Here is a 23,263-nt window from a genome sequence, read left to right as displayed (position 1 = left end):
CAACATGTGAGTTTCTAAGATTATTACAGTGAATATCCACATACAGCCCATCCAATAAGATCATTTTCATTTTTAACATTAATGAATCCACCTGGACAAAAAATGAAGTTTAAAGTCAGGTATGTTTAAACCTGAGGTAACAACAGCTAAATAGATGGCCAAACATTTGACTCAGACCACGAGGGGTCTTTTCAAAGTCAGAACCAATGGCTGAGGGCAGGTTGGTGACATCAAATGACCAACTGCATTGGTCACTACACACACACACACACATACACACACACACATATGCAGACAGAGGGGGTGCAGGAGCAGCAGACAGGGGGAGAGCAGATAATATGCAGGAAGCGGAGCAGAGATGTCTGGCGCCTGTCGACACCTTCAGCTCTAAGCTCCCCAGCTGCAGGGACGTATTTGATGTCTTGTTTCACGGGGTGCAGAGCCATGGGCCTTGCATTTTGATTCTCCAACAAATTAAAATTCTTGCTGTGCACCGGCAATCATTACTCTATTGCATACAGATTTGTCTTTAATGCCCTCTTCAGCCTCTTTTGTTTCTAGCCCAATGAAGCCACTTGTTAATGTGTGGTGTATGAGCACATCGACTGAATGAGACCATTATTGATGCCTTTCATTGGTTGTTTCCAAAGATTGCAAGCCTTTCTGCCACTCAATAAAGAGCCCTTGCTCATGGAAAATGAAAGCATCTATTGATTTTGTCCTCAAGCTCAAAAATTCCCCCGAAGGACCTGAAATACTTCAAATCTGCAGGCTGGGGACTAAGCACCTGGAATTGGAGCACAGGCCCCACATCCACAACAGAGGCTTTAGAGCTCAAGGCGATGTGGAGAAATCTTCAGAGGCCGGAGACAAGGCTTAGCTGTAGCCTTGCGGTCACACTGCAGAGGCCCCACACCACCACCCCCCCAAAGCGATTTCAACTTGTGCTCAGCTCAGCCTTAACCCCCCTGAACATGGCTCCAGCTGAGCTGCTCCTGTCTGAAGGTGAGACAGAGCGTGAGAAGTCATGAGCACTGGGCCAAAAATGTAATTGAGGTTAAAATTTGAGGATACGACGGTCCTGGCAAAGCTGCAAATCTTAGGTCATGTTTTAAATTTTCAGTCTGCCGCACACTAAAATGACAATGCAACAATTGTTCAAACAAAACCCTAAAAATAAGACATACAGGGAACATTCAGCTCCCGACTCTGCTACATGACTGCAGAAATGACCTTTACTGAGGATTAGTACAGTGAACTCTGTCTTTAGGCTATGGTGAACCACGCACGATACACTGTCCACATTATTCACTGCAGCTGCTGAGATTATGCTGCCCCTGTGGCGCTGCCATGCTTCTAATCACTCTGCATGTTAGCGGACTGCTGTGTCATACGCAGGAACCATACGGTGAGACAAATGAATCAGTCCATCATGAGCGGGAAAAAAAAAAGGAGAGAAAAACCTGAGAATGAAATTTAAGGCTGTTCTCAGAGCTTTTGTTTAATAACATAGAAGAACATGCACACAAAGAAAATAAGGAGTATTCAGACCCTTTGGTAAAATACCACAATGAAACAAATGTTTAATATTTAAAAATCCGTTCAATTTCTTAAGATGATCAAATGCTTTTTAACTCAAATCTTCATCTGCAAAGTAAGTGGCTGGGAAATAAATGTGCTTGAGTCAGAAATATTGAGGTTATATTCCACCACTGGACATCAGCACATTGTACATTTGCCTTTTGCTGTTTTTCTGCAAATTCACTAAAAATTTGCACTAAATTTGAGTAGAAGCTTGGCTCCATGTTGGATGACGATGATATAAGTTCACTCTTAATGCTGTGATTCAGATAGTTAGTGTTAGTGTTATTCTTACCAGCATCCCAGGTCATTTTCCTGTAGTTGCAGGTTTTCTTTAGTTGTAGTGTGCTGAGCTCTCAGGGCCACCATAAAGAGTGATGACAGCTCTCTAATTAACCCATGACTCTCATGAAGCTACAACATCGTGACCAGAGGACAGACTTGAATTACTGTTGTATTACAGGATGAATAAGAGGTGAAACAGTATGATTGCATTCATTTGGGATCAGCAAATCATACTGTAAAATGTCACAGAGTGTTACTGTACATCAGTGTGGGAAACCTTCACTGAGCCACAGCAGTGCAGCCGTGAGATCTTGCAGCATCAGCTCCTGTCTCAACGTGTGACCCTCATCCCTGATGAAGGGCACAGAAGACACCATGAAAGCACAGAAACAAATGTCTTCCTCCATGTAACGTTTTGACAGTGAAGTCCTGTCAGATGTTAACATAGCTGTACCTGTCCACCTCCGGCTAATGGTTTGTGACCATGTTTTTACGTCTCTGCCACCATATTTCCCTGCAGCCTATTTAAATACTGTAAATTATGCTTAAGTATGCTTCATGCTCATTAATGAGACTAAAAGCTGTACATAATCAAATCATTAGTGCTTGTTGGACTAGGTGTCGTGGTGTTTTATTTGTTTGTTTTCTAGTCATGGAGACCTGAACATGCCTTGTGTAGCTCCCTCCATGATTTTTAAAAATAGAACTTTAAAATACATGTTAAGATCTGTAATTTCTGCGGTAATGATTATCTATGAACCTGAAGACAGCATCAAAGGCCCAAAAAGGTTCAAAGACCGTTTCCATCCAGACCACCAGGCTTATTTTACGGAGAGTATGAAGCTGAAATCTGTCCCCGCTGCATCAGGAACGCTTCAATTGATTTAACTTATAAGATTAATGGGTTACCGCACCAGCAGACACTAATAATCAATACCTATGAATGAAAACTCTCAAAATCAGATATGTATGTCAAGGACTGTGACCTCAAGTGTTGTAAACAAACATGCGGCCATGGCCTACAGAGAATGAAAGAGAGGGTGACATGCATGCGTGGTGTGTGCCAATGTGTGTGTGTATGTTTGCGTGGGGTGACACGGATGCAGCGCTGCGAGCCAGGGGGATTCAACCTTTTGCAAGTGGCAAAGGCAGACATGATGAAGTCAAGTTGACAGTGTGGAACCTGCGGTCATACATCTTTTTAACACGATTTTGCTTTTGCTTTTTTATTCGAATCCCAAGGCCAACTTATCAAATACACCGGTTCAGCAACAGCAGATGGAATAAAGAAGGGAAGCTATAATTAACAGTCTATTCACAATGAGTGAATACGCAAATGATTGCACTTTTCTTCTTTTCATTTTTCAACAGAATACCGTGTGCAGCAAAGCTACAAAAAGAAGACCAAGAATTTACAGCCATGCGAGCATCTCTGGGAGACTTATAGGCATGGTGATGCTTTGAGGTAAATGCTAATGTCAGCATGCTAACATGCTCACAATGCTAACATGCTGACGTGTGGAAGGCATAATGTTTCCTTTATTGAGCATCTTTAGCTTGGTGTGTTAGCATACTAACATTGGCTAATTAGCACTAAACATAAAGTCCAGCTTTGGTTGATGGGAATGCAGTTAGACATAAACATATTGGGCAAATTGAATTGAATCAAAGTGGTTGAACCACCAACCAACATTGCCCGTCCTAGAGCCATGCTGAAAGCATGACTAAAAATCTTGCAACGTAATGACATGTAAGGTCTAACTCAGGAAGGAACGGCCTGAAGCAAAGTCTTCATGCTAGTTGACACTATTGATCACAGTATGTCATTGGAGAGGTTGGGGCATCTTAAACCACACGTGTGGTTTGAAGCCTATCTGTCCTTATGAATTTAGCATAGCACAGTATTGATGTTGTTTCACATCACAACGCAAACCTACTGCTTTGCACTACTGTGTTATTAATTACATACATATTACACTACTTATATATTATTACTACTGTGTTGTATATTTTCTACTGTGCAATAATGTAAAACACTGTGTTTTATTATCCTCCTCCTGCCATGTGCAATTCAAAACATTTTCCTGACTAAGCCCTCCTTCTCAAGGCAACTTTATTCTCATATTTTCTTATACACTTTTTGTATGTATTGTCTATTTGTTCTTTTTTTTCACGTCTCCTTCTTTATTCTTACTGTTATTTTTGACTGGAACAGCATAATTTTCCCGACGTGGGATCAATAAAGTCCTACATTCCTGCATGATTTCCATATATTATCATATTCGTGGAAGCCATCGCTTTTTTGTCCTTTATCTTTTGCACACACGTGGGGGCGTGGATGGGGCGGGGCTTTGGCGGTTGCGTCATCTTATCAGGAAGAAGCGCACGAGTGGGAGAAAAGCGGAGAAGCGAGGTGAGTACGTGACTGTGTGTAAGTCCAAAAATGTCGCTGTACATACTGACAGAAGATGAATTATATCATGTAATGTACTATTTGGTCCAAATATACGTGTATGTTAGCTTTCGTCGTGCCTGTGTGTTAAGGGGAGGAACTTTAATCGGAGATAAAGTTTCTGCGAGTTTACCCAAGGACGTCAAGCAAGGTGGCTTCGATCCGCTTCTGTGTTGAGGAGAATATCAGTCTAGATTTTTGGCAATTTTAGGTTTTAACGCTAATTGTTCAGCCTTGATAAGTCTTACAACATTACACGAAACAGTTTATGAATAGTCGTGGTATTATGGTTAATTCGGCATATAGCTGGTTTATTACAAATGCAGTACTCTTATAAGATAACATCTTTATTTACTTTTTTTTCGCCGCAAATACAAGTGATCGCATGGCTTTATCGAGCTAAACATTGTCTTGTGAGGTCGGAGTGAGGTTTTGCATGCGTCGGAGACCAGTTTGTGAAACAAGCGCAAAGTTTAGAGGATGGCGTTACCGTCTTGCTGTGTAAAATCCCGTTATGTTATTACTGGATGGCCACTCATTGCTTTGACAGTGCCCAAGCACAGATCTGGGACATGTCAATTGAGACGCAAAGATAATAGGGATCCTCATTCTGTGCTCTAAAAAAGAGCAGACAAACGGCAGATAGGAACAAAGCTCAGTGTCCTGAATCTGCATGTTTTACACTTTTTTTTTTTTTTTTTTTTTTACTGTGAATCACTTGGATTGTAGGTCCCATGCTGAATGAAAAAGTAAGCCTTGACAGTGTATACCTAACAATCAGTGTTGTCATGTATATAGAAACATCATAATGTATAATTAAAAGTTATTTCATTTTTTTCAGGAAACGATTTAGGTAATCTGGATGTAAATAAACAAAAAGCAAAGTAATGATCATATTTTCTGTCTGCAGATTTGGCAGTGCATTATGCCCGATGAAATGTCGAGGCCTTTAATCCGAGGCAGGGGTGCAGGAGGAGGCTCCAGACGTCTGGAAGCCTCCCTGTCAGACCCTGGCGCTCCGGTTGTTGGCATTCTGGGTACGGGCGACTTCTCCCGCTCGCTGGCAAGAAGGCTGATCGCCTCCGGCTACCAAGTGGTGGTGGGGAGTCGGACCCCCAAACGCTCTGTGGCTCTGTTCCCTGAAGAGGCCGAGGTGACACACACGCAGTGACACTGACACCCACATTCACACTCATCGTGTAATTGGTGTTTTTGTTTCACCCCCGATGGTGATAATTATATATTTACTCTGACTTTATCCAGTAGGCATAATAACTGTTGTTATTATCCCGAATAGATGCCTAAAAGGTAATCTGAAAGATGAGAGTCAGTTATGGTATGGGAACAGAATAAAGCAGTGCGCCACACATTTATATCATCAGACTGTCAGTATTTTCTGAATAAGGAATCCACAAGGGTTTCAGCCTGTATGGGTGGATGAACATCTGACACTGATGTCATAAAAAAGTATTTATTGGTGCATTCCTGGGCATTTGAATGAAAACGAAATATATATGTAATTTATACAGTAAGTGAAAAAGCTTGGGTGTTTTTGTATCGTGCAGAAGCCAAAAAAATTTCATATTTGATAGAAGTTCCCAAAAATTTGAGGTTTTATAATTGCATTGGCATTTATTTACAACACATCATACTAAATGAATTACTTTAAAGCCTTATGATGTTCCTGTTCTTATTATAATGTACTTAAAATATGCATCATTTCTTTCTTTGTCTCCAGGTGACGACCCAGATGGAGGCAGCCAGCCAGGCAGACCTGGTCTTTGTCGCTGTATTCCCTGAGCACCACTCCACGCTGGTGGAGCTGAAGCCGGCGCTCGCTGGGAAGACACTGGTGGATGTTAGCAATGGTTTGAAAATCAACCTAGACGGGCCTTCGAATGCCGAACAGCTGGCCGACCTGTTTCCAGAGAGTTCTATAGTCAAAGGGTTTAACACCATATCGGCCTGGACGCTCCAGATGGGACCTCGAGATGGAAGCAGACAGGTAGGATGCATCAGAGGATGGAGGAGTCCAGATTTAGAGGGTCAGGGCGAGATAAAAATCCTAGTGAGAATCTTTGAACTTCATTTCGTCATCTTTTTTCCTCCAGGTTTTCCTGTGCAGTGACAGCAGCAAGGCCAAGAGCTCGGTGATTCAGCTCTGCCGTAGAATGGGCTTCATCCCCGTAGACATGGGCCTCCTCTCCTCTTCTCTGGAGATCGAAAACATCCCCCTCTATCTGTTTCCCTCTTGGCGTGTCCCAATCCTGTGCACCCTGTTCCTGTTCGCCTTCTTCTACCTGTACAACTTCCTCCGTGACGTCCTGCAGCCCTACATCACGGCAGGGAAGAGTGTTTTCTACAAAATGCCCATTGAGACTGTGAACGTCACCCTTCCCTCCGTGGCCTTGGTGATGTTTTCGCTGGTCTACCTGCCCGGCTTGTGTGCCGCTTTCCTCCAGCTGTGGTGGGGCACCAAGTACAACCGCTTTCCCAACTGGCTGGACGGGTGGCTGACCAGGAGGAAGCAGTTTGGGCTGTGTAGCTTCCTGTGTGCGGCTCTACATGCCATCTACAGTCTGTGTCTTCCCATGAGGAAGTCTGCCCGCTACAAACTGCTCAACATCGCTTTTAAACAGGTGAGACAAAGAATAAACAAGACTTTCTTTCTTTCAAATTCAATATGTTCTGCTTCCAGGAAATAGCCTACTGTGGGTCCGCCGCTAACAATTGCTCTTACCTTCTCCCACCTACTTTGCCAGCGGTCACAGTGGAGGCTTCCATCAGCGTGAAAAGCTAAAAGCTTTTCTACCAGCCCTGATTGTCGCTATGTACAGTGTGCAGCATGTGCTGAATGGAAAGACTTCCCCCGAACACATCGCGGAATCCGACGTGTATTGTGTGTTGTGCAGGTGCAGGCGGGGGTGGAGGACTCGTGGGTGGACGAGGAGGTGTGGAGGATGGAGCTGTACCTCTCAGCGGGCATCATGGCGCTCGGATTGCTCTCTCTGCTGGCTGTCACCTCGCTGCCGTCAGTGGCCAACACTGTCAACTGGAGGGAGTTCAGCTTCGTACAGGTACACACACACAAGCACACACACAGGCCGTGATGTGCTGCTTCCATAAAGAACAAAAGAGCGGCTTTCTTTTCCTCCTGGATGCAGAATAAAAACCAGATAAGATTAACACAGAATGACAGCCGGACATTGACAGGCGGCACATAAACATACAGGCTGGTGTGTAGGCAGATACATGCTCCGTCTCCTGTGTACTCACATGATCACACACACACACACACATGCAAACACAGTGACTCCGAGTGTTTGTACTTCTGCAGCTGCCCCAGATTTGCTGTTAAACTCGGGCTGTGACAGAACCATCAGGAGTGTTGTGACTCAGTACTCGCACACTTCTTCCTCTCCTCCTTGACTTCCCCCACCGTGGCCTCTGTTCCTCCAGGACTCACGGCCCGTCTGCGCCGCCTCTCCTCCCCTTTCATCTCTCCGTTAAGCTAATCCACTGGCCGTCAGATTAGTCGTGCCGGCAGCAGGAGCGATGAGAGGCAACTTTCTGCTCAGCACATCTAGATCTGCTGCAGGACAGCGTATTAATGATGGGTGTCGTGTATTATCTGTGTCCGCCTGTGGGTCGATGAGGCCGTGTGTGCATACACTAACCTCTTCGCAAATACACATTTAGGAGTTGTAGGATGATAATTGATTGAAGTTAAAATACTTCATGATTGCACAACAAAAGCACCCCGGTGACATCTTTGCCACATAAATGCAAACTGCTTCATTGTGACTGCAGTGCAATCATTAAATGTGGGGCAGGATCCATGCAATGATGATGCTGCACGATGACATCACTAACCTGTCCAATCAATGAGTGAGCTGTCAGTCTGAGCGACTTTATATTTACAGCTCGGACAACGGACAAGAACTAAAAGCCGACAGTGAATCATTTTTTTCCGTCCTACAAAATTAACTGAACTGAAATGATCTAAATTCATTGCAACGCTTAATTTATTTATTTAGACCCAAATTATTAATACAGGATTTTAGTTGAAGGGTTTTTGTGACAAAGTAATTGCTTCTAAAAAACCAAAACAACACAGACCGTAGTCACTACATTAAGTTTCACCTCAGAAATGTCAAAAATGTGCAGTGGATCAGCCTTCAGTAATGTCTCAATCTCACAGCTGCAGAGCAAATCAGTTAAAAACGGTTCCAGGTTCACAGAAAGATGAGATAAGACTGTTCGTTTGATTTATTTTTGCACAAATTCCACGGAAAGTATCCAACCAACGGCCGCTTTGGACTTCCCCTGCCTGTCTGTGGCTCTCAGCCCCAAGCCTGTTTGGTTCTGCTGAAGACAGAAATCTTTGGAAACAGGTCACAGATCCATAGTTTCATTTTAAATGATTTCTGAAACAGCTCGGCGTTGGAGGGGTAGCAAACATGAAGTTGAACAGGAGGAAGCAGTCCGTTTGTTAGGGACTATTTTCAGCAGCGGATTAATACAGGCAGCACTAAATTCTGGAAAAAAAGTCATTACTCCTGTCAGATGGAAATAATTAGGATCTGCTTTGCCTTGTTAGTGTGAAAGAGCAAAAACAAGGCTATTTTTAAGCCCTCTGCGAGCCAACCCTGGGAGGTTTTTGTAATTAGCGGGCCCTGTAGATATGGTGTATGGCACACACACACATGCATACACTTGTGGGGTTCAGTCAGGTCATGAGTGGAAGGTCAGTGTGTGTCCTCGGGCTCTGCAGTCGCCTGTGACACGATGAGCTAATGTAGTGCTCTGAACTAAAGAGGAGTCACTTCAAGGGAGACGATGGGGGTACATTTGGAGGACAGCACGACTGTGATGGTGCATTTCTGGTGTTTTCTTTCACCATCGTCTTCACTTCCAAATAAACCTGTGACACCCTGCTTTCACCTCCTGCAGTCCACACTAGGTTACTGTGCCTTGTCCATGGCCACCGTCCACACCCTCCTCTTTGGCTGGAACCGCGCCTTCGACCCGGCCCAGTACCGCTTCCACCTGCCTCCCACCTTCATACTGGTCCTGATCCTTCCCCTCGCGGTCCTGCTGGGCCGCCTGGTTCTGTTCGTGCCCTGCATGGCCGGGCGGCTCAGACAGATCCGCCGCGGCTGGGAGAAGAGCCGACACATCCGCTTCACCCTGCCGGAGGACGGCTGCCACAACGGGCTGGAGGACGTCAGCCACGTGTGAGAAACACGCTGTCGAATGTGTGTGTGTGAAGATCAGGTGTAAAAGTAGAGCTCTTTATGTGTGCACTCATGAATATAAACACCAGTCAGCCACACTCGCACAGAAGATAAATGATTTATGCACTCCTGGAGTGTATTGATGGCTCATCTCTAACGCCCATTGAGAGATTTTTAGAGATGCAAGTTTCCTTTCAGCAGATTAGCTGGTAGCTCCTTCGAGACGTTTGACCAGTAGAGCTGTGCTCGTCCACCTTATTGCACTATGCATTGTCAATAATAAGTGTTTATTTGGTCATTTTGCTTTTTCCTGTAATTTATTGTTATGTGTTCTTCTTTTATTAAGATAAACTTCAGCCCAGAACTGAACACTATGAGTTTAATTTATGCAAAACAGTCACTGTTACACTTCTAACGAACCTGCTGAAGACAATAACTGAAACAGTGCAGCTGATTTTTGTTCAAGTTCAAAACAGAGTCTTTGAAATAAGAGTTCCTCTATGTTACTGATGCAACCTCACTGTTTCATTTTGTTTTGCCGTTTTATTTTGCAGCACTTTCGATGTGCTGTCATATTCATTCAGACTGTTTGGGACTGCGTTAAAATTATTGATGCGAGAAAGGGGTGAAGCCATGTTCCTCCGTTTAGGAACTGAAGACCCTGCTCAGATTTTTTAAGATTTTCTTGACTTCTTAATGTGATATACCCCAATTGAAATATTTGATATATGCCAACATTATGCAAATTAGAAGTGAAATTAGCAATTACTAATTTTATGGCAAATGAGCCAGCGCTTAAATCAAGAGCTGTTAGCCACTAAGCTATCTGTAGACTGGCATTTTACATAGAATAATGCTTGTACAGTCCTGTTCTCAGGTGTTTAGAAATTGTTGTGTCCCAGGCGGGAACCTTGCTGCTGCAGTAGTTGCCACACAGGATTACTGTGTGTTTTCGAGTTCAGACAAAAACATGGTGACAGTCCATTTTTTTGTACTGTATTAAACTGACCTGCTGATCAGTACCCGTCAGCACACGTTTGACTTAATAACTACATTTTTAAGTTCTGTCACAGAACTTATTTGTATTGTTTTCAGCAGTTTGCTGCTGTTGTGCCATTTCAGCTGGGTTTTTTTTTTAGTTGAGAGTTTGTATTTTCTCAGTTTCATGTGTTCCTGCCAAAAGACGATTCTACGTTCTGTGATACATGGATAGATTCTCTCAATCTGAATTAAAATGCCATAATACGGAAAGTTTCCTTCCACAAAGGCATTCATGTATTGATTTCAGATGGAAGTTTCAGAGAATAAAGCATTTTTTCTACAGTTTTTGTTCATTATTCATGTCTTTAATTGTGTAAAATCTATTTGTTTGTATAGGTGAGGCTTGTTGTGTTGACCAAGTACATGAATATGCAAATTAAAGGTAAATCAAGTCTCAGTGACGAACCACTCAGATCAGTACATGTGTGGATGCTGCCATCTTGTGGTGGACAATCATAGTTCCCTTGTCTCCCAAAGGTAAGAAACGATTTTTCCATTGACATGAATCTGTCATTTGGAAAACACCTGAATAATTAAGAAATGCTATTTTTCATGCAGCTCCATCACAACAAAGTCAATGAGTCATTCATCAAGAGGTGCACTGCATAAGAAGAGAGTTCAATGTGGTCACATGACCTCTTTTAATTCTCAACCAATATTCATTTTTGTCAGATGTGTGAAAGAGGCCTGAAGTCTTATTAAAAATATGTTTTGCAGTGCTGTAAGTGCTGTGCTGTAACAAGAAACCCCCAGTGTTACCTGTCTGTGAATCCTTTATGAGTATGTGAAGAGTCTTATTTTAACCAAAGTCTTTTAACCAAAGTATACTGTTTGCTTATTATCACAGGAAAACTACAGAGTTGGCCCCTCCCACCTGATTTTTTTTTTTTCTTGGCTCATGCAAGCACAGATGCCATCTTTGCAGGACAGGTTTGACGACTATTACCTGAAACGTGAAGCTGCGGCAAGGCGTGTGTCTGTCTGTCTCTCGCTGCCGTCATGACTGTAAGTACTGTCGCTTTTCAGTTTTAGACTTTCGCTCAGGTATGTCCACTTACCCAGATTCAGGGACTGCACTGAGGAATGTCTTGTGTATCGAGGCCATAAGTCTGATGGTTGATCAAAATTACAGCATATTTTGCAAAGTCTCAGTAAGGCTTGTTGTGAGACTTCAACAGTTTGGCTGAGATGTCTGAACTTGTTTTTTTCTCTCTCATCCCGCCAGCAATCCTTTGAAAATGCAGTGAAGGAGGTGAAGGTGCTGAAACAAAAGCCAGACACTGAAGAAATCAGTGCACTGTATGGTTTATATAAGCAAGCCACAATTGGTGATGTTAACATAGGTGAGTGGATGCAATGAGGCCTTTTTGTAAAGGGTTTTATTTTCGAAAAAAGACTTCAGAGTGACGCAGTGATGTAAAGATTTGCAGCAGGGTGGGGTCAAGAACAAATGAGGTCCGACAGGTTTTTTTCTGAATGATGACCAACTGCTGCAAAAAGCGTGTATGAATATTCATATAAAGCCCCTGAAACTGTGTCTGAGTTCGTATTTCACTCCAACATTGAATAAATGTGTTGCGTCTGAATTGTTGTTGATGAGACCTTTTGACCGTTTGCAGAAGAACAAATGACAGTATCAGACATATGTGACCATTTCAAAGCCCACTTTGAGCGACTGATTTTTTTGCTTTTCCACCCACAGAGCGTCCAGGGATGCTCAACTTCGCAGGACGAGCAAAATGGGACGCATGGATGGCAAAGAAAGGTCAGAATTTATGAAATAAAAATAAAATGACAGTTACATCAAATGTTAAATGTAAAACTGATACAAATATAGATTCAGATTGGAAGTTTGAAACGTTAAAATTTCATGAATGAACAAAAAAACAAACAAACAAACAAACAAACAAGTGGTTTGTTTATTTCCATCTCTAAACCAACAGGTCAGTCCAAAGAAGAAGCAATGGCCAGCTATGTTGATTTGGTCGAAATGCTGAAGAAAAAATATGGAATCTAGAGTTTCTTTCCAAAAGCATCTTTATAGGTCTGTATGCTAATAATGTAGCAGGTAGTTAGCTTAGCATGTAGAGTGGAAGCAGAGGGAAACGGCTAGCCTGGCTCCACCTGACTTGCTAAGCTAAGCTAAGCTAATCGATCACAAGCTCTGTTTTGGAATATTTAGGTCACAGAAAGGAGGGAGGTCTCGACCTTCTCCTCAGACCGTCGGCAAGAACGCAAATGTGTTTTTGAAATTGTTGAACCTTAAAGTGAAAATACAACATACATTTTTATTCAAGAATTTTCAAATACATAGTGTCTGTGTACAGGACTTTATCAAAAATAAAGACCAGCTCTTTGGACCTCAGGCTTTAATTGTTTCTGTTCTCGAAGATAAAACTTCTAAAGCCAAATTTCCCACAAGTTTTAAATATTAGAAACACCTGTCAATTCAACAGCAGCTCCAAAATGACTGTTCTAACCGTCACGAAGGGCAGATTTATTGCAGGACTGTTGTATGAGACAGCGATTGGGCTTTTTTTGTCAATCCAATCTGGCAACAGATGCTCAGCACAGATGGCCGAATGTGCACAGTTCGGGTGAAGCTCACCATCTCACACTGAGCTTCCGCGGTCGAGCTCTCCGATTCTTGGGAATTCCATCGGACGGTGCTTGATTTCGGCTGACTTGTTGGATCACAGGGCAACAGGAAGTGTTTGCATGAAATTCAGTTTACTCGCATGAAGGTGGAGAAGTCATTGTGGGAAATGTAGGATCAGTGTTTTTTGAAGCATTAACCATAGTAGCGACAAAACCTGAGGACATCTTGTTTAACGGTCTTCATTTTTGACCATTTTTATCTAAACCTATGGCCAAAACATAAACTAAATAACTGCAGTACCCCTTTAATTAGTATTTCATAATTTCAGCAGTTCAAATGGCCCCATAACTCTGGGTAGTGGATGTTCTTGTTGGACTACTTCAAACTACAATCTTGAAATAACTGGACAATTAAACTTGTTTGCGCGACATTTGAATATTAACGACGATCATCTCATAAATTTTGAGACAAGGACAAACAAGTGAGCCTGGCAGCTTACAGACCTCAACGGTGCATTAAACAGTTCAATTGACAGTACTACTATATAAAAAACGTGACTAATTGGCTGTCGGGACTAAGCCAGGATCCATTACACTGTGTATCGACGAGGAGAGTGAGAAAAGGAGCCGGTCCCAGCCTGAATCACATCTCCACGGTATCCAGCGGGAGTCCGCTGGTTGTCGGGCTGCCTGGCGAGCAGGGCAGCAGGGAGACCTGTGTGTGAGGAGACCCGCTGTGGCTGATGGAGCCGTGGTGCTGCCTGGGCCGACTGGGGAGGTGCTGAGTCAGCCTCCACCTCCTCCACCTCCTCTGAAACTCGTGCTGCACCTGGGAAAGTACACGCCATAGATTCCTTACATGCTACAGGCATTCAAAACTGTAAGTATCAGCTCTGATTGGCCAGTTCTTACCTCTCCGTTCATGAAGCAGTAGAGCACACTCACCACGAAACCCTTAGAGACGTGGAGAAAGAGAAGCCAGTGAGTGTAGTTTTATGTGTCGTCACTCTGAGTTGATTGGGTGTTCCATCTCTGCTGCACTTAGACCATATTTACCTGTGTGGATGACAGAGCCAGCTCCGCAAAGGTCCGTATCTTAAACACTGAGCTGCTGACCTCGACGGGTAAGAAAACAAACAGGATGTAATGCAGCCCAAACAGAGCCACCAGAAAAAAGGTGGATTTGATCAGCCTCCTGGTGAAAGAAAAAGAAAGAAATAAAGTCGTTGCAATGCTATTTAATAAGCATTTCTGTATAATGCCCTTGTATTTGGTCTGTCTATGTAAAGCTAACGTGCTTGTGTGTGACCTGGAGTCACAAAGCAAATAGGAAAGCCCTTCATATCCCCTAAGCGTGACCCGTTCCTCAAAGACACTGCATTGGCATGTATAAACCACTGCTGGCCTCAGCTTTCTATCATATACAGTATGACAACAACACCACAGTGTCACTACTACTCACTTGTATTGGCTGAATTCACTCCTCTGTGCATCTGACATTCTGAGTTTGCCCACCAGTATCCTCAAAATGCCCAAGAAAAAGACGACATTCACCTGAAACGATAAAAACCTGTGAGAACTCCGGTTATGCTGCTTTATGATGCAAGAAGTTCGACGTTTAGGGAAATACGGTTATTTGCCTTCTTGCCATGAGGTAGAGGAGAAGACTGATACCGCTCTCATGTACGTGTGCTGAATATGAAGCTGCAGCCGGTTATCTTAGTGCTGCATAAAGGCTAGAAATGGGGAAACAGCTGGCCTGGCTCTGCCCAAAGGTAAAGAAATCATCTGCCAGCACCTCTAAAGCTCCCAAATGAACACGTCATATCATGTTTAATCCAAACAAAAACAGGTGCAACAGCAGTAAGTTGTGGTTTAACGTGGGTTTCGGTAGCGGACTATTTCTTGTCCGGGGGTGGTGACGTCCTGGAGTCTTGTCACTGGTCCGGTTTAGACCTATGCTAAGCTAAGCTGTCTGTAGCGTCGCTAAGCTGTCTGTAGCTTCATATTTAACAGACAGACAGGAGAGTGGTATTCATCTCGTCATCCAACTCCAGTATGATTCCCAAAACGAGGAACTCTTTTCTTAAACATCATTTAAAAAAAAAAAAAAAGAAGTTTTTACAGATATCGTCAGAAGAACTGGCACTCGAAGTATCCACCAAATCCATACGTGCGTCCTGGTTTCCCAGCAGCTTTTGGCAGTGACATAAAAAATACATTTAATATCAGACACTTTGATAATGTCTGAGCTGCACATTGATGAGTGAAACAGAAATTGACCTCCCTTACCCTTCATTTTCATAGAAGTACTTGGCACACCCCCAGCAGACAATGACAATCAGTGGAAGACCTGCGATGAAATGAATCTCGGTCACATCTAAAAGGCCTGAGTCAGTATTTGCTGCACTGAGCTGTGGATGAGCATGCTTGATTCCGTTACCCCAGCTTAGGATGATGTACCAGGTGAGGTGTTTCTTCAGGGAGAAGAAGGAGCGGCTCACCAGGGTGAAGAGGAAGTGACCCTCCACCAGCAGCCAGCTGTAGTTCACCAGGATGGAGTAGTTGGAGAACATCAGCACGACCTTGCACGCCACCTGCCGCACAGGAGAGAAGGTGAGTTAATGAAGCGCTCCTCTGTGAGTGCTGAGGGAGAAGAGTCACACCTTTTTGGTGTGCAGTCAAACAGTAGCTCTTTGTTGATTCCTAATGAAGCTCAACGGCACCACCTTGTGGCAAAAGAGTGGAATGTCACCATTGTTATTCCATTAGCATTCAGAACAAATGTACAGTGTATATATGTAAGAGATTAACGAGAGTATCTGAGCATCAGCTGATCATCATCATCATCATCATCATCATCATCAGGGCAGGAGCATGACAAGAAAGTGTCCATCCATCCATACTGGGTAGTAGTCACAGTAGTAGAGCTCTTCATTAGTAAATAGCAGAGAGTCCCTGATGAAGATGAAGATGGCTCTCAGGATGAAGGAGATAAACATCTGGATGTGAATGTAGTTCCTGGTGCAGTGCAGCTTTCTGAGGAAATATTAACATTCACAGTTTAAAGCTGTTCAAGACTGACTTCACAAACATCTTAATGGTTGTAGAAAGGAGAGAGAAGAAGAAAGTGTTTCTCACCTGAACAGGCTGAATATGGTGATGGCGATGGTGAGGGTGATGAGGGAGAGTGTGTATCCGGCTGTGTACATGGTCTTCACGTATGAGAAATACAAATGGGAATCTGAGGCCTGAACAAGGGAAAAAGAACACCATCAGTGTATTGATAATGCACAAATGGGCACTTTTATTCTTCATCGTTATCCTTTATATTGGGTAAACTACACATACTGTACTGTCTGCATAACACCAACCTCAGCAAAAAAGTGGAGCGTCTCATTCAAAGTGTAGCTACAGGCATCTTCATGTGGGACGAGCAGGTCCGTCCAGCCGCTGGCAGTGCAGTTGCGATGCACTTTACCTGCAAAGTAGCAGGTCAGGTGTGTGTATACCATGTAGTTATCGCAACCTTTGATTTATAAGACAGTAAAAAGATGCAAATCCATCACTCTCCCTCTTGACATGATAAACCTTGACATACAGTAAATGTAACACTCCAGTGTGTTACCCGGCGTCTCTATGTACAGACGCATTTTTTGGTTCAATGTTTGGATAGAGATGCTGAGAGGGAAAAGCTGTCTCAGTTCTTTACGAAAGCAAATAAGCCTCCTGGCAAATAATTAACCAGTGCAATGTGGTATAGATAATGGGTGTCTGTGCATACGTCACATCTCACCTTCTGAATTGAAAAGCTCATGGTGTGGACACGGTTGAGAGACTGTTTCCCCAAGAGAAGCAGGTGGCCAGCAGTTCAGGTTGTCCCACATTCCCTGACAGCGGACACTGATGTTTTCTTTAAGGAGCAGAAATGACACGTTTTATTTTTGCTGGTACTCCAGACAAATAATGAAGACACATTAGAAAAAGTCGGATCTGATGTTTTAACTTCAAGATCAACACTAGTGGGTAAATCTTAATCATTTAATATAAAATGCATTCTGTCAAATGGACGTTTTTAGTTGCTGCGGATTTCAGGTTGCATTATATTATTTGTCCACTAGCTGTCACTAGAACATCACATCAAGTCTTTATACTGTAGGTTAGAAAGGCTTAATTATAATATTTACTTCAGAGATGACCAGCATTTTTTCAGAGGCAGCAATCTTGATTTATTACATTTTTTAAATATTTTTTCACAAATATTAGATAACACAATAAAATATACACAATTTTGAAACTATTAACTCACCTGTTGCTTGGGAGGAATTTAAAAGTCGCAGATGTTTCTTGCACTTTTCCTCCTCTTTCACAATAGTAGCATGAGTATGACACCCTAATGACAATTTTGCCTGTAAATAAGAAGACAGTAATGTACTTGTTTTAAAGATTTTTCATGGATACAAATTAAAAATGCATCTATTCTCACCTGCGGCAACAGCAGCAGCACTCCAAGAAGTCCAACTTTTTCCATTGTGTCAATTCCTTTTTTCCCCAACAGGATAGGTGCTTATGTCCAGACCTCAAGCTGCATATGTGTTTAGAATGAAAAGCAAGCATCCTGCCATGCAGCAGATATATGAGGTCTGAAAATCAAACATAGGCCTACTTACAGTGTCTATAATTATGCACAGTACTCCTCAGGACAAACTAATAAGCGCTTATCACAATAGACATAATACAATTTCAACTTCCTGTCTTGCCTTCAAAATAATGTCACGAGCAAAGGTAAATACGGAGCGTCAGTGTGAAAACAATAAGTATATCTCGGATTTGAGCAATAGAACGAAAAATATTAATTCATATGGTGTGTTTTGAGTGTGTGTATTCAAATAAATTATAGCACGCGCTACGCACAACAGTTTGCATGCGGTCCACGCTTTTATTCTGAAGGTGAAATGATCAGCTTCTCGTCTTTCTTTGTGTGACTTCACATATTTTCAAGGCCCTGGCAGCCAACAAATCGTTTTCGCCCACAGGACGTTGGTCCCGCCCCTTCAGAGCACAAGTGTCGCTATGGCAACAACAATGTTTGATGGTGGGGCGCTTTCTATCAACACGAGAAACTGTCAAAACGAAATGCTTGTACGAGAAAAGATGGAATACGGTTGTTTTTTTTGAGCAACTAAAGGCACCACATTGTTCAAAACTTAAGTAAGTTCTGGAGTTTCAATGTTGAAAAGGTTTTACACGAGAAGTTGCTAAAAACTCGTACTGTGAAGCTTCTCTTCCAGTTAGCGCGAGTTAAATTAAGCTAGTAGCTAGCTAAGAATAGCTGTTTTCCAATATTAGCCTGTTGCTAACGTTTGTCACGTGTCTAATAATTAGAGCCTCATTAGAATTGAAGATGTACTTCCTTTTATAATATTAACATGTGGCTGTACCAGTGTAAAAATATGTTACTTCTTCTTCTTCTTCTTCCTCTTCTTTCTTTTTCTTTTCTTTCTTTTTTTTTTTTTTAAGCATTATGAGGCAACACAAATATTGCAGAGGTGACGGTGAAGCCATTACTGAACACCTTCTGCAACTTCACGTAGAGTATGACAATAAATGTATAAAAACATAAAGAAATATAGCTACTCAGGTGAATTCACTGAATTAACTTTACAAATTGCACACATGAAAACAACCCGCTGTCCTTTGATGTCTTTCTGCTTGTGCTCAAATTATAAATTCATAGGTTGACCAACGTTTTATTTCCCACCATGCCGCTCTCTCCTCGACTGTCTTCCAGCCGTCTGTCATTTCTCTCATGAGGAGCCAGATCTGACCTTTTGCCAGGATGGAGGTGGCCCTCTCTGCCCCGCAGAGCCTCTCAGAGCCTCTCAGGAGGGGGACTCCTCTGCCTCTGAGCCAGCTGGTGGAGGAGAGCAGGAGCAGAGCCAACATTGCCGATCATCTGCTGGAATCAAGTACGTTTTAAGCATGACCTCTGAAACCCTCTGATTGGGTGCAGTAGTACTGTTTTCACACTGCCAGCAATGATAGCAAGTATTTAACCTTAGAGTAAAAGCAGAGTGTACACTGCGGCATCCAGTCTATGTGATGAAGGCAGGAGATCCCTTTGCTTTATCGTTTACATTGCTGCTTATTTTGGGTTGCTTGAATCAAGGTGTGGAAAGCCTGTGTTAAATCACTTGTCTGTTCTGTAAGACGCTTACTACATTTTATTCCATTTTTTTTCCCCTTATAGAAATCTATGCCAAACTGAAAAGCAACAGCCTGATCCAAGCAGAGCCCCCAGTGCTTCACTTCAGTGGGTTTGAGCTGGAGAAGGATTATGTAAAGATCCTGGTGAGGAAAATGCTGCCAAAGTTTTAATATTCATTTGAGTTTTTATTCACAGGCTACATCAGACAGTTAATCGACTGAATGTGAGTTTAATTAAAAAATATGTTTTTACATTGATAAGCTTTTTCTTTCATTCCTTTATGGCGACAGGTGCTTGGTGTGAAATACAAGTAAATAAGAGCAATAAAGACCAGACAACAGAGTCACAGTGGGCTCCATGATAAAGCCAAGTCATGTCATATGGTTCACACAGTCCACACTTTTCAGTGTCCTCAGAAAACATTTGCAAGCCTAAGCGTGCTTTCTGTTGCACACCGCTTCTCTTTTGATGGGAGATGTGGGCCATTTGTATCGTTTTGAAGCATCTCCTTTGTCTCACTGACACAGACAGAGACAGTTGACCATGTACCAGGTGGATTTATGATAGTCATTAGCCATTTATTGCGCCGATTGGGATCCATTGTGGCAGGAATTCATGTGAATCTTATCCACATGTTGGACTGTTGAAGCATGTGAGGACAATAATCCCGGTTCAGGGAGAAGCTGAAGTTGTTTGTGAAGCTGCTGGTTTAATGCACAGTTTGTGTTTGCTCCACAGCTTCTTTTAGCTATTGAAGATTCAAAGTGTTGATGAGAAAAAAACACTTTCAAGGTGTTTGGCAGGCCTGCCATAACAGCTTTTTGTAGACAAGTGTTGTGCATTCTTATTTCTGAGATAGCCTCAGGTCTTTTGATGGAAAGTTTTTTCCAAGCTGGAGTGCTTCTTTATTACCAGAGCTGAACATGGCATCCAAGGCTTTTAGCAGGGAGTGGACCTTGGTATTAGGTCAAGGCCTTTGGTTGTGTCGTGTGAATGGACTGCACAGTCATTGTTTGTGAAGTGGTGAAGAGGCAAACGTGACATTTCTAAGCCAGTGCCGCACGTGACTCATGAGCACACGGGTCTCTTGAGGAAAGAATTTCCGTGTGGAGCAAAGGCTGGCCAGACCCTCGGCAAACTGTAGGCACCCAACAAAAGCAGATGAAGTTTGTACTGAAAAAGCATTGCTGTGAAGTATTAAAGTCCCAGCCCATCAAAAATTCCTCTCATTTGGTTTCCATCAAGGATAAATTAGATTTAATTGAATGGGCACTGATTTTTCACCCTGTTAGCGTGATGAAGCGCTGTAGACTGGATGTAAGCATCTAGAATATGGAAATGGTTTTCTCAAGTGCACATGATTGGATGGAAATGAATTATTCTTTTCTCTCCTCTTCCTCTCCCTCAGAAACTAATCAACATCTCATCTGAAGTCATGAATATTCATATCATTCCCACACAAACCAAGCACTTCCAAACATCTTACACCAAAAAGGTATTTTTTATTTTTACCCCATTACAAATTGCTGACCTGAATATAATATTATGACTCCACTTGTCCATTAGTGCAATCAGTGTTGTTTCTGAAGATTCAATCATGTCCCATCTGTTTTCTCTCAAGTATCGACTCATCCCGGGCCTCGCCTACACGCTGAAGGTCAGATTCTGTCCTGACGAGTGGCGTTACTTCTATGACTGCGTTCGGGTTCACTGCAAGGTTAGCATCCAACAGTTTGCACGCCACTGTGGTCGCTGCGCTGCTGTTTGGCCTGGAGTCAGCTGAAATGTACTAGCACTGTTTGGTTTACACTTACATTTTTAGACCAATAAGCATTTAGTAGAAGCTTTAGGACATTAACTGGAAAGACGACGCACTGAAGCTAGCTCATGTAAAATACAGTTTCGCAAACAGTTCGATAACCAAGAGGAACTGTTCCTGGTTGCTTTGACATACCTCTCTTATCTCTGTTATTCTCTTTCACCCTCTCTGTATCTTCTTTCTCATATTTTCTCTCCTGTTCATTCAACCCAACTCCACCCATTCCAAGGGGGAAGAGAACCTGTTAATTCCAGTTCATGCTTACCCTGTCATTGATGACCTGCACATCCCTCCTCACATCGACCTATCAGCCGTACCACTTGGACAAAGGTGTGTGCGTATACGCTGTGGTATGTGTGTGTTGGGACTGTTTTTCGACCTCCTGTCTGCCTGAGGGTTTGCCTGTCCCTTTGTATTCTTCCACACAACCAGCCATGCTTCCCTTCACCCGTTGGTGTCAAATCATAAAAAAATAATCTCATCCCTCTTTTTTTTTTTCTCCACCTGTCTTCAGTGTTTGCCGTGCTATTCCTCTGAGATGCAGCTGTCCCATCGACTTTGAGTTTCAGGTGTTTGTTATCGAGCCCCATGAGGCCTTCTCCGTCCATCCCCTTACAGGTATGATCGAGTTAAATCATTTAACATTAAAATGGTAATGAATTCAGAATGCAACTTACCTTTTTATGATTTCTACACTACATTTTGTAGCAGATATTTTTAAAAGCATCAACATTCTGCATGTATTTTTACTCTTTACGAAACTGCGATATAGTTCAGAATTTGCCTTGAAGGTAAAATGGATAAGCAAAGTTGTTTTTCCATTGACAGTTCTCATTTAGTAACACATAACCCGTCGGGAGAGCTGTTTTCTGTCAAAAGCTCCAACTGGTATGTGTTGTGTATTAAACAAGTCACAACAGAACTTGAAGGATCCCTCCAGTTTCCACACACTGACACTAAGCAGCATTCATGGTCTGGGAAGCATCATAACACATGGTGGAACCAGCACATGGGATTTGAATTACAGCTGCAGCTTTAACTCTGTACAAACCTCGAATGAGACAGAGAGAAACAAACGAGTTTCTTATTTTGGAACTGCTTTCTATGCTTTGTCTTTTTGCCCTCTCTCTACAGACGCACACACACCATAAATCAGGGCCATGTTACAACACCTGCAGCTCACAATATAAAAGCATTCAGTCACGCAGCAGTCAATGCTGCTGGTTCAACATTGTATTTTTTATTGGGGATGTAATTATCAGTTGCCCATCGGTCATTTTTAAGTAGCTTTTAGTGAAGCTTGCACTATTACATTACCTGTGATGTTACTTTTAACGAATCATTTTAACTATTTATCCATTACTTTTAGCCAACTTAACCTTTTACTCTTTACTTTTATTTATTTCACATTTATTTTAATTATTTTATTAAGTTCTGCCTGCCTTGCTAAAGTGGTGTTCAGGTGTTACAGCTGACTTAATTTGAGGGATTTGTGTATTGTAGCTGATATCTTAGTGCAGAAGTAATCTGTGGTGCACCCATAAACCTCATTGGGAATCACCGCTCTGCTTTTCTTGTGCTTCCAGGTGTGATACCAGCCAGCGGTGAAGTGAAGATCGTTGTGACTTTCAGTCCTCTCCGATATGAGACTTCTCAGGTCACAATCCAGCTGATCATCTCACAGTTCAACACCAAACCCTACCTCTGCACCATCACTGGGAGCTCTGCCCCTCACCTAGCCCTCAGGTAATTAGAACAGTAAATAGCTATTGTCGTAAAATATTTGTACGTTTAACACTAAAAAGACCAGCTATGTAGAAGACCAAGGTCTTCTTTCTGGATTGACCACATGCATTAAAGGTGCACAAATACCAGTATCTCCACTGACACCACGTCAGCTGACCAGGAGCCAGCAGAAATTATTTATTTAAGGGGGTGGTGGTGTTTTTCCTGTATTGTAACACACCTTGTTATCTTGCTCTTAAGGAACTGTCTTATCTTAAAGCACTACCTCATACTCTGCCTTGCTTTCGCTCTCTCCA

The 23,263-nt window shown here is 42.6% G+C and overlaps 4 protein-coding genes across 7 annotated transcripts in view; 3 read left to right on the top strand and 1 right to left on the bottom strand.

The window, feature by feature from the left end:
* Nucleotides 1–10,978, top strand: part of LOC143315930 (metalloreductase STEAP3-like) — a 64,405-nt gene extending 53,427 nt beyond the window's left edge. Inside the window, exons 3-9 of one of the 4 annotated variants that reach the window (XM_076723509.1) lie at nucleotides 3,238–4,279; nucleotides 5,229–5,471; nucleotides 6,057–6,323; nucleotides 6,430–6,957; nucleotides 7,231–7,395; nucleotides 9,272–9,555; nucleotides 10,933–10,978. In XM_076723509.1, coding sequence (XP_076579624.1) covers nucleotides 4,205–4,279; nucleotides 5,229–5,471; nucleotides 6,057–6,323; nucleotides 6,430–6,957; nucleotides 7,231–7,395; nucleotides 9,272–9,555; nucleotides 10,933–10,936 — 1,566 coding nt within the window. In that variant the 5' untranslated portion in view covers nucleotides 3,238–4,204 and the 3' untranslated portion in view covers nucleotides 10,937–10,978. Of the gene's footprint in view, nucleotides 1–3,237; nucleotides 4,280–4,989; nucleotides 5,068–5,228; nucleotides 5,472–6,056; nucleotides 6,324–6,429; nucleotides 6,958–7,230; nucleotides 7,396–9,271; nucleotides 10,882–10,932 lie in introns of those variants that run through there. The other 3 variants (XM_076723512.1, XM_076723508.1, XM_076723511.1) reach the window with 3 other exon arrangements.
* Nucleotides 10,979–11,485: 507 nt separating this feature from the next.
* On the top strand, nucleotides 11,486–12,946 carry LOC143315934 (acyl-CoA-binding protein-like). The gene is made up of 4 exons (XM_076723519.1): nucleotides 11,486–11,601; nucleotides 11,822–11,939; nucleotides 12,299–12,361; nucleotides 12,540–12,946. The coding sequence occupies exons 1-4, from the start codon at nucleotides 11,596–11,598 to the stop codon at nucleotides 12,611–12,613; spliced, it is 261 nt and encodes an 86-aa protein (XP_076579634.1). The 5' UTR covers nucleotides 11,486–11,595; the 3' UTR covers nucleotides 12,614–12,946.
* An 891-nt stretch (nucleotides 12,947–13,837) lies between these two features.
* Nucleotides 13,838–17,725, bottom strand: sctr (secretin receptor). Its single transcript, XM_076723762.1, has 13 exons — nucleotides 17,681–17,725; nucleotides 17,504–17,603; nucleotides 16,991–17,107; nucleotides 16,569–16,675; nucleotides 16,336–16,445; nucleotides 16,101–16,233; nucleotides 15,638–15,791; nucleotides 15,487–15,547; nucleotides 15,320–15,389; nucleotides 14,657–14,748; nucleotides 14,251–14,389; nucleotides 14,107–14,148; nucleotides 13,838–14,023 (listed from the first exon to the last, which is right to left on the bottom strand). The coding sequence occupies exons 1-13, from the start codon at nucleotides 17,723–17,725 to the stop codon at nucleotides 13,838–13,840; spliced, it is 1,356 nt and encodes a 451-aa protein (XP_076579877.1).
* Nucleotides 17,726–18,323: 598 nt separating this feature from the next.
* Nucleotides 18,324–23,263, top strand: part of cfap221 (cilia and flagella associated protein 221) — a 41,583-nt gene continuing 36,643 nt past the window's right edge. The window contains exons 1-8 of the mRNA XM_076723763.1: nucleotides 18,324–18,405; nucleotides 18,986–19,163; nucleotides 19,445–19,545; nucleotides 20,811–20,897; nucleotides 21,024–21,119; nucleotides 21,451–21,551; nucleotides 21,736–21,839; nucleotides 22,808–22,967. Coding sequence (XP_076579878.1) covers nucleotides 19,034–19,163; nucleotides 19,445–19,545; nucleotides 20,811–20,897; nucleotides 21,024–21,119; nucleotides 21,451–21,551; nucleotides 21,736–21,839; nucleotides 22,808–22,967 — 779 coding nt within the window. The 5' untranslated portion in view covers nucleotides 18,324–18,405; nucleotides 18,986–19,033. The remainder of the gene's footprint in view (nucleotides 18,406–18,985; nucleotides 19,164–19,444; nucleotides 19,546–20,810; nucleotides 20,898–21,023; nucleotides 21,120–21,450; nucleotides 21,552–21,735; nucleotides 21,840–22,807; nucleotides 22,968–23,263) is intronic.

Source organism: Chaetodon auriga, chromosome 23 (genome assembly GCF_051107435.1).
Source record: "Chaetodon auriga isolate fChaAug3 chromosome 23, fChaAug3.hap1, whole genome shotgun sequence".
NCBI classification, from domain to species: Eukaryota; Metazoa; Chordata; class Actinopteri; order Chaetodontiformes; family Chaetodontidae; genus Chaetodon; species Chaetodon auriga.
This window is presented reverse-complemented; position numbering and strand designations above follow the sequence as displayed.